The sequence below is a fragment of the Malus domestica genome, chromosome 04 (assembly GCF_042453785.1).
Source record: "Malus domestica chromosome 04, GDT2T_hap1".
Taxonomy (NCBI): domain Eukaryota; kingdom Viridiplantae; phylum Streptophyta; class Magnoliopsida; order Rosales; family Rosaceae; genus Malus; species Malus domestica.
Genome location: NC_091664.1, coordinates 21,591,505 through 21,602,361, shown reverse-complemented (window position 1 = coordinate 21,602,361; position 10,857 = coordinate 21,591,505). Strand labels below are relative to the sequence as shown.

The 10,857-nt window shown below is 41.2% G+C and overlaps 1 protein-coding gene across 1 annotated transcript; it reads left to right on the top strand.

The window, feature by feature from the left end:
* Positions 1 to 552: 552 nt before the first annotated feature.
* On the top strand, positions 553 to 8,290 carry LOC103433505 (L-type lectin-domain containing receptor kinase S.4-like). Its single transcript, XM_029101200.2, has 3 exons — positions 553 to 1,293; positions 4,790 to 4,804; positions 6,697 to 8,290. The coding sequence occupies exons 1-3, from the start codon at positions 604 to 606 to the stop codon at positions 7,972 to 7,974; spliced, it is 1,983 nt and encodes a 660-aa protein (XP_028957033.1). The 5' UTR covers positions 553 to 603; the 3' UTR covers positions 7,975 to 8,290.
* Positions 8,291 to 10,857: the final 2,567 nt, after the last annotated feature.

Below are 10,857 nucleotides of genomic sequence, written 5' to 3'. Positions count from 1 at the left end.
TGTCACCTTTGTGTATAAATTCCTACCTCAACGTTGACTGCTACCAAATCTCATAGGAAAAAAAACCAAAACCAATCATCCAAGTTTCAACCCTTTTGTTTTTGTAATAAGAGAACAAGGATTATAACCAAATACAAACGTTACAAACGTGTCCTATTCGATCGCTTTAGCACACTTATAGGCTGAGCCTCTTTCTTCTCCATGTTTGAGAGCTTGTCTTCATTAGGCTGCTTACTCATGCTAGATAGATTAAATTTGAAGACTAAATTTGTAAATTAAATGATGTGTCACTAATAGAAATGAGCATGTTTATCAACGCTTAAGTAATAAACTAATTATCAACTTTCATATTCTTTAGTTTCCAATATTTAATTTACAAATTTAGTCTCCCTAACAATACCCAATACCCGGCCAAATAATCACCGAGTCCAGTGTTCCTTCACTTCTCTTAGAAACCCCCTCCCTCTTTCCTTGTAATCCAAGTCCAATCCCACCACAAACCATCAAACCCTCATTTTTTTCGCCTAAAACGTTCGATCAATCCCACACTTATAGTCCAATCCAATCCAATCCCACCAAGTCGCCAAAACCCTCCTTGACCAAATGGAAAAACTTCTGAAACTTGTCTCTGCTGTTCTTCTTATCCTCTCAACCCTAGCTTCATCCCAGCCCCAGGTCACTGAGCTCTTCTATTCCGGCTTCAAAGACGCGGGTTCCAATCTAACCCTATCCGGCGTTGCGGATATTGAAAAAACCGGCATGTTAAAATTAACCAACCACACCAGCAGGCTAATGGGTCATGCTTTCTACACTTCACCAATTCAGTTCAAGAACTCAACCGTCGGCAAAGCCTTCTCTTTTTCGACCTCATTCGTCTTCACCATCGTCCCCGAGTATCCGAAGCTGGGTGGCCACGGCATGGCCTTCACGATCGCCCCCTCCAAGGATCTCAACTCTCTTCCCAGCCAATACCTCGGTCTTCTCAATGGTACTGACGTCGGTAAATTCTCGACTCATATCTTCGCAGTCGAATTCGACACGGTTCAAGATTTCGAGTTTGGTGATATCAACGATAACCATGTCGGAATCGACATCAACAGCTTGAAATCAAATGCCTCAGCTGCTGCAGCTTACTACAAAGACTCTGTTTCGAAACAGAGTCTTAACCTCAAATCTGGGAAACCAATTCAAGCATGGATCGACTACGATTCGAGTCGAAATCTCATGAACGTTACGATTTCGCCCTCTTCTACAAAACCTAAAATTCCACTTCTTTCTTTTCAAGTGGATCTTGTTGAATTATGTGGCCAAGTGGCCATATACTTTAGAATAAACAAACCAAAAGTGGACAACATATTTCCTTGTTTTGGGGAGGAAAACATGGATCTTGTCTAAAGGTTTTTTGTTCTTTGGTCCATGTGAGAAGTCACGGGGTGACTTAATGAATTTGAGCAGCAATTGCTGCTTTGGTTGTAAGAGAAGAAAGACAGTCGGATAACAGAGAGAAGAAGGGAGCAGCAGAAAGAAGAAGAGAGGTACGCAGCTTCCATATAAGAAAGAAATGTGATTTTCTTTCTTGGTTGGTTCTCACTCCATCAAAGTATTATTATTGTAATAGCTTTGAGCTTTGTATAGAGAAGAAATTAATCACTATATTTCTTTCTCTATTTGTTTCCTTGGTGTGTGAGAGCTATTGGGTGTATTGGGTTATTTGGGTTGTGAGATTGCCAACACTTTGTAAACTCTCATTTGGTTGATAGTGGAAAATGGGTGAGCTCCTACTGCTCCGAGGACGTACTCCAGTTACACTGACTGTGGAGGAACCTCGTTAAAATCTTGGTGTTATTTTCTATATTGTTCTTGCATTTTCATTTGATAAATTTCCTGTGGGTTAGATTGAGTTGGTTCCATAAGGTTTGGTGCTATCCTAGCACAACAATTGGTATCAGAGCACTGGTTGCTCTTGGGTACTGTCTAGTTGCCAAAGATGTCAGACGGGCAAGATGAAAATCCTTTTGGAAGCAGCTCCGGGTTTGCAAGAACGACGGTGCAAAATGCAAAGTTCGAAGTGGAAAAGTTTGATGGCACAAACAACTTCGGGATGTGGCAATGTGAGGTCAAAGATGTGTTGGCTCAACAAGATCTACTTGCCGCTTTGGGAGAGAAGCCGGAAACTATGTCGAAGCCGGAATGGGAAAAATTAAATTTGTGGGCTTGCTCTTCAATTCGGTTGTGCCTTGCAAAAACTCAGAAGTATTTTGTGATGCGGGAGACGGTAGCAAGTGTGTTGTGGCAAAAATTGGAAGACAAGTATATGACGAAGAGTGCAGAGAACCGGCTACACTTGAAGAAAAAGCTCTACCGCTTACTCTTATGAGCATTTTGTTACCACTATTATGCATGGTAAAGAAACTGTGAAATTTGAAGATGTGTCAAATGCCTTGATGAATTATGAAATGAGGCATAGAGATAAAAATCATGATAGTACCTCTGAAGCTTTATTTGTTAGAGGTAGATCATCGGAGAGGAAGTCATCTTCTAGTAGAAAAAAATCACACTCTCGACCTAGAGGAAACTCTAAAGGTAGAAAAACCTTGGAAAGAGATGAATGTGCCTTTTGTCATAATAAGGGCCATTGGAAGAAAGATTGTCCTAAGTTGAAGACCAAAGGAAAAGAAAGTTCTGAAGCCAATGTTGCTGAGGTTGAAACAGATGTTTTTGATTTTCCTGTAACCACTTCCTCATCATTTGATTGTGCTACTAAGTGGGTGTTGGATACGGGTTGTACTCATCATATGACTCCTCACAAGGATTGGTTTTCAAGCTTGAAAGAGTTTGATGGTGGCGTTGTGTTCATGGGAGATGACAATCCTTGCTCAACAAAAGGGATTGGTACAGTTCGTTTGAAGTTGCATGATGGCATGGTTAAAGAGTTGACAGGTGTTCGGTATGTACCGAATTTGAAGAAAAATCTTATTTCTTTGGGTACTTTGGAATCTAAGGGTTTCAGGTTTCATTCAGATGGACAGACATTGAAAGTTACTTATGGTGCACTTGTTGTGATGAAAGCTCCTAGATGTGGCCATTTGTATTTATTGCAGGGAAGCACTGTGACAGGTGAAGCATTTGTAGTCTCTGAAAATATGGGCACATCTGATTCAGATACTACTAGATTGTGGCATATGAGATTAGGCCATGCCGGTGAGAAAGCTCTACAAGGGCTTGTGAAAAAAGGTCTTCTAAAAGGTGCCACGACTTGTAAGCTTGATTTCTGCGAGCATTGTGTCTTGGGAAAGCAAACTAGAGTGAAGTTTGGTACTGCTGTACATCAGACGAAGGGCATTCTTGATTATGTGCATTCGGATGTTTGGGGTCCTACAAAGACTCCCTCTTTGAGTGGTAGACATTGGTTCGTGACCTTTGTTGATGATTATTCAAGAAGGTCTTGGGTCTACACTATGAAGCACAAGAGTGAGGTGTTAAGTATTTTCTTGGGTTGGAAGAAAATGGTTGAGAACCAGACTGGGAGAAAGATTAAGATTTTGAGATCGGATAATGGTGGTGAATACACATCCGATCCTTTCTTTAAAGTTTGCAAAGAGGAAGGAATTGTGAGACATTTCAGTGTTCGGGGAACTCCACAACAAAATGGAGTTGCAGAAAGATTGAATCGAACCTTGCTTGAGAAGGTTAGATGTATGTTGTCTCAGTCGGGTTTAAGCAAGTCATTTTGGGCAGAGGCAGTTAATTATGCATGTCACATCATCAACCGGTTACCCTCAGCTGCTATTCAGGGTAAGACACCAATGGAGGTATGGACTGGAAAACCTTCTTCTGATTATGACTATATCCGTATTTTTGGTTCACCTGCTTATTTTCATGTGACTGAAAATAAACTTGATCCTAGAGCCAAAAAGGCTATCTTTCTTGGTTTTAGTAGTGGTGTCAAAGGTTACAGGTTGTGGTGTCCAGAGATGAAGAAACTGGTAATTAGTAGAGATGTGACATTTGATGAAGAAAGTATGTACAAAGTCTCTGAGAAGAATGTGAAAGATGTCCAACAGGTGGAGCTTGAGAAAGTTGCCTCTGGTACTTCAAATCCTATTTCCGCTGATGTCGAAGCCACTACAAGTGAAGAAGTTGGAGACCATGAGGATGTTGAAGAAGTTGAACTTGAAGATTCTATTCAAGTTGAAGAGCAAGTTTCACCTCAAGAGTCTATTGCCAAGAACAGAGGAAAGAGACAAATTACCAAGCCAGCTCGGTATAGTGACTATGTTTCTTTTGCTCTTCCTATTATCACTGATGAGATTCCATCTAATTTTGAGGAAGCTATTGAGAGTGAAGAAAAGGAGAGGTGGTGCAATGCCATGGGTGATGAGATGAATTCTCTCTTGAAAAACAAGACTTGGGAGTTAGCTAAATTGCCTAAGGGCAAGAAAGCTATTGGTTGCAAATGGGTGTATGCCAAGAAGGAAGATGCTGATGAGAAAAGCAATGTGAGATTTAAAGCAAGATTAGTTGCTAAAGGGTATGCACAAAAGGAGGGCATTGACTACAATGAAATCTTTTCTCCGATTGTGAAGCACTCCTCAATTCGCATTATGTTAGCTCTTGTTGCACAGTATGATCTTGAGCTTGTGCAACTTGATGTAAAAACGGCTTTCCTACATGGTGATTTGAATGAAGAGATTTATATGTGTCAACCAGATGGGTATATAGTGAAAGGGAAGGAGAATTTGTTTTGCAAATTGAAGAAATCACTTTATGGCTTGAAGCAATCTCCAAGGCAATGGTATTTGAGGTTTGATAAATTTATGAAAGGCCAAAATTATTCTAGAAGTCAATATGATCATTGTGTGTACTTCAAGAAGTTGCAAGATGGGTCTTTCATTTATTTATTGATATATGTTGATGATATGTTGATTGCCTCAAAGAATGTCGAAGAGATTGAGAAATTGAAGAAGCAAATGAAGAATGAGTTTGAGATGAAGGATCTTGGTGAAGCGAAGAAGATCCTTGGCATGGAGATCACTAGAGATAGAGCAAAGGGTTTCGTCAGTTTGAATAAAAAACAATACCTTGAGAAGTTGATTCGGAAGTTTGGAGTTCATGATTCAACCAAACCGGTTAGTACCCCTTTGGCTTCTCATTTTAAATTGAGTTCTCTACAATGTCCTAAAACTGATAAAGAGAAACTGCAAATGAAAAATATACCATATGCAAATTTGGTTGGTAGTTTGATGTAAGCAATGGTATGCTCTAGACCGGATATTGCTCATGCAGTTGGCATGGTGAGTCGATATATGCATAATCCAGGTAAAGAGCATTGGCAAGCAGCTAAGTGGATATTGAGGTATCTCCATGGTACTCGAGATGTTGGTTTATGCTTTGAGAGGGATGACTCTGGTATTGGTCATTTTGCAGTTGGTTATGTTGATTCAGATTATGCAGGTGATCTGGATGGAAGGAAGTCTACTACAGGCTATGTGTTTACTATGGCTAAAGGGCCAGTTTGTTGGAGGTCCATTTTGCAGTCGTCTGTTGCCTTGTCTACTACAGAGGCTGAATATATGGCAGTTGCTGAAGCTATAAAGGAGGCCATTTGGATACATGGGCTTATTAGAGATTTGGGGGTTGATCAGAAGCAGGTGGAGGTACATTGTGATAGTCAGAGTGCCATTTATTTGGCTAAGTATCAGGTTCATCATGCGAGGACCAAGCACATAGATGTGCGTTATCACTTTGTTCGTGAAATTGTTGGTGAAGGGGAAATCATTCTCCAGAAGATTCCAACTAAAGACAACCCCGCTGATATGTTGACTAAGGTTGTTGGTGTAGCCAAGTTTGTTCACTGTTTGAACTTGGCTCACATTTTGCCTATATAAAGAAGGCGTTGAGTAGTAGGAGTTTTGGAGCATTTGGCTCGGCATGAGTTGTTCTCTTGCTAGTGTTTGAGAGTGATGTTGTGTGCTAATTGTGTTGGTTGGCTTATCATGTCGTTTTCGGAACTTGGCCAAGGTGGAGATTGTTGAATTATGTGGCCAAGTGGCCATATACTTTAGAATAAACAAACCAAAAGTGGACAACATATTTCCTTGTTTTGGGGAGGAAAACATGGATCTTGTCTAAAGGTTTTTTGTTCTTTGGTCCATGTGAGAAGTCACGGGGTGACTTAATGAATTTGAGCAGCAATTGCTGCTTTGGTTGTAAGAGAAGAAAGACAGTCGGATAACAGAGAGAAGAAGGGAGCAGCAGAAAGAAGAAGAGAGGTACGCAGCTTCCATATAAGAAAGAAATGTGATTTTCTTTCTTGGTTGGTTCTCACTCCATCAAAGTATTATTATTGTAATAGCTTTGAGCTTTGTATAGAGAAGAAATTAATCACTATATTTCTTTCTCTATTTGTTTCCTTGGTGTGTGAGAGCTATTGGGTGTATTGGGTTATTTGGGTTGTGAGATTGCCAACACTTTGTAAACTCCCATTTGGTTGATAGTGGAAAATGGGTGAGCTCCTACTGCTCCGAGGACGTACTCCAGTTACACTGACTGTGGAGGAACCTCGTTAAAATCTTGGTGTTATTTTCTATATTGTTCTTGCATTTTCATTTGATAAATTTCCTGTGGGTTAGATTGAGTTGGTTCCATAAGGTTTGGTGCTATCCTAGCACAACAGATCTCTCTCCGATTCTTCAGGAATTTATGTACGTTGGGTTTTCGGCTTCGACCGGTCTGCTTGCTAGCTCCCATTACATATCAGGTTGGAGCTTCAAGATCGATGGAGAAACCCGAGTTCTTAACATGGGTTCTCTTCCTTCTCTTCCGAAACCCAAGAAAAATCACACATCTTTAATGATCGGAGTCTTAGTTTCCACTATTGCTCTTGCTCTGTCTGCAATTTCCGTTTCAGTTTACATTTACACGAAAAAATTCAAGAATTCCGATCCGGTAGAGTCATGGGAGCTGCAGCTGGGCCCACACAGATACTCCTACCAAGAATTGAAGCAAGCCACGAAAGGGTTCCGTGACAAAGAGCTGCTCGGGCAAGGCGGGTTCGGGCAAGTGTTCAAAGGTACGCTCCCAAACACGAAAACACAAGTCGCAGTTAAGCGAATCTCGAACGATTCGAAGCAGGGCCTGCGGGAATTCGTGTCAGAAATCGCCAGCATTGGGCGGCTCCGCCACAGAAACCTGGTTCAGTTGCTGGGTTGGTGCCGGCGGAGAGGTGACCTTCTTCTTGTTTACGATTTCATGGAAAATGGTAGCCTCGACAATGCTCTTTTCGATGAGCCCAAAACTGTGCTGAGCTGGGAAGAGAGGTTTAAGATCATCAAAGGGGTTGCTTCTGCGCTGCATTACTTACACGAAGGATACGAACAAATTGTGATTCACAGAGATGTGAAAGCGAGCAACGTGCTGCTGGATAGAGAGCTAAATGGAAGGTTAGGAGATTTTGGGCTCGCGAGGCTACACGAGCACGGCTCGGTTTCAAGCAATACGACTACAGTTGTGGGGACTTTGGGTTATTTAGCGCCGGAGATGCCCCGGACCGGGAAGGCAAGCACCGGCTCGGATGTGTACGCATTTGGCGTGCTTTTGTTGGAGGTGGCTTGCGGAAGGAGGCCGATTGAGCCGAAAGCCACGGCGGAGGCGATGGTTTTGGTGGATTGGGTTTGGGAGATGTACGGAGAGGGAAAGCTTCTTGAGGTGGTGGATGAAAGGCTGCATGGGGAGTTTTGTGACAAGGAGGTGATGATGGTGTTGAAATTAGGGCTGATATGTTCGAATCATGGACCGTCGGATCGGCCTAATATGAGGATGGTAGTAAGATATTTGGATGGGGAAGTTGAGATTCCGAAGGACTTGAGGGGCCCACGTAGGAGGAAGGGTGGTGATCACGATCACGAAGCTGCGTTTGGTGATATACTCAAGTCTTTTGCTTCATCGTCTTCGTTTGATGAGCCTGTGTTCTAATAGAGATATGGATGCCACTTTTACTTCGGTTGCTACTTCCCCACTCTATCTTCTACAAGGGCAAACCAGATTGCCTTTAGAATTTTATTTTTTATAGGGATGATTTTCGAAAACATAAAGCAAGATTGCTACCAAATGTCTGTTTCAGATCTTTAGGTGTGAATTATGCAACTTTAAAATGTTATACGTTAAGAGCTGTCATGAGTAGATCACTTGTCCCAAAAAACTGACTTACAAGGTGCCTAAGAGCTCTTAAATCATCTCAATGTTTGCTACTTTTCTAATGTTTAATATTGGATCTTAATAGCCACTTATTACTACGGTCTAATGATATTAGGTTCAATTCTTGCTAAACGCGAAATTGAACCACATTATTACTAACTCATTGTGCGGCTAAGCACACCCCTATTGGAATTTGAAGGTGTATTTTCTATTATGAAGAAACAAAAGATAGCTCATATATATGAGCGTGGGAAGAAGAGAAAAACAAGGAACAAAAAAAACAATCTTCCTTCCCTGATTTATGCCTAATCACCTAACAACTAAAGCAAGGGCAGCAACTAGACTAACAATTAAAGCAAGGTCAGCAATCCCTTGAATTAGTGAGAATGACAGCCATACTCTAGTTGTTAGACAGCACCCCATGCACACACCCATGCTACCTACCAGCTATGGGAAATGATAGAAACATTAGGGTAAATGACAGATAACATAGACTAGATTTTTTCCAATACTCCCCCTCAAGCTGGATCAAACGGGTCGATTGATCCAAGCTTGGACAAGAGGTGATGGAAAGTAGCAAACAACAATCCTTTGATGAAGATATCGGCAAGTTGATCATGACAACAAATGAAGTGTGTATCAATCACCTTGGACTGCACTTGATTTCGAACATAGTGGCAGTTAACTTCAATGTGTTTAGTTCGCTCATGGAAGACATGATTTAATGCTATGTGCATCGCAGCTTGATTATCATAGTAAAGAGACATAGGTTGTTGATGAGGAAACCCTAAGTCTAATAACAGATTTTTGAGCCGATTAAGTTCACAAGCAGTCGAAGCCATAGCACGGTATTTTGCTTCTGCACTAGAGCCTGCAACCACGCTTTGTTTCTTGCTCTTCCAGGTGACTAGGTTACCTCCTACGAAGGTGCAGAAGCCAGTGATAGACTTGCGATCGAGAGCATTCCCCACCCAATCAGCATCTGTATATCCTGAGATATGAGTGTGATTATTGTTACGTATGAGAATCCCTCTACCAATGGAGCCTTTTAGATATCGAAGCACACGATGAACAATCTTCATGTGGTCCATGCTTGGAGCATGCATAAACTGGCTAACAAGATTCACGGCATATGCTATATTAGGGCGAGTGATAGTGAGATAAATGAGTTTGCCGACCAATCTCTGATAGTACTCTATATTGGGAATGAGATCACCGTGAGATTGCAGCTTCAAGTTACTATTCAAAGGTGTGCTAGTAGGTTTACAATCTGTCATGTTGGCCTCACGAAGAAGATCAATAACACACTTGCGTTGATTTAGAAAACAACCCTTGTGAGAGTGCGCTATCTCGATCCCTATAAAATATTTAAGAATGCCGAGATCTTTGATAGCAAACTTGTGATTGAGATATTGTTTAAGAGCACTAATCTCTGACATATTATCACCTGTCACAATGAGATCATCAACGTAAATAAGCACCACAAGTTTACCCGATGTACTTGAACGCACAAATAAGGAAGAATCAGCATTACTCCGACAGAAACCAACGCTTTCTAAAACATGACTGAGCTTGGCATACCATGCACGTGGACTTTGCTTGAGGCCATAAATGGATTTATGAAGTTTGCACACCATTTCTGGATTGTTTGATTGAGGATGACCTGGAGGCAGTTTCATGAAAACTTCTTCTTCAAGCTCACCATGTAGAAAAGCATTTTTAACATCCATTTGAAAAAGAGGCCATGCATTGTTAATGGCAACATATAACAGCACCCTCACAATGTTCATCTTTGTCACATGAGCAAATGTCTCCTTGTAATCCATTCCATAGGTTTGAGTAAATCCTCGGGCAACCAAACGAGCCTTGTTCATTTCAATCGTGCCATCTGAATAGAACTTGGTCTTGTATACCCAACGACTTCCCACAACCTTCTTTCCTTTGGGAAGTTTCACTATAGTCTGGTGTTGTTTTCATGAATAGCTTGAAGCTCTTCTGCCATAGCAGCTCTCCACTCACTGTGTAAATTAGCTTCTTGAAAGCTTTGTGGTTCATAGGTTTCAGTAATTGCACTGAGGAATGCCGCAAAAGAGGATGAAACTTTGCTGTAATTAATAGCAGAAGTCAAGGGATACCTGGCATTGTAAGTTACATAATCATGTAACTTGGATGGAAGTTTCCTCTCACGGAGAGGATTTCGACGAACTGTGGGAGATTGAGTTGCTGGCAATTGAGCAGTTTCTTGGTTGGAAGGCCTACTTGAGGGTTCTGATGAGATAGGTTTTTCAGGGACCACAGATGGAGAATTCTGCAGATTTTGAGAATTAACCTCATTCAATATCTAGTCCCTTGAAATATCTGTTGTTTCCTCTTCACTTGGATACGGTATTGGGAACAAATCAAGCAAATTCTCCCCCTCTTTAGAATAGTCTAGAGGTTGAGTAAAGTAAGACATGGTTTCTTCAAATTTCACATCTCTTGAAACAACTAATTTCCCAGTTGTTGGACTGTAGCATTTGTAACCCTTTTGAGTGGATGAATAGCCTAGGAAAACACATTTGGCAGCCCTTGGATCTAGTTTGTCACGATTTGGTGCTTGAATGTGAACAAAGCATGTACATCCAAAAACTCTTAAATGGGATAGATTGATCTGTCTATCTT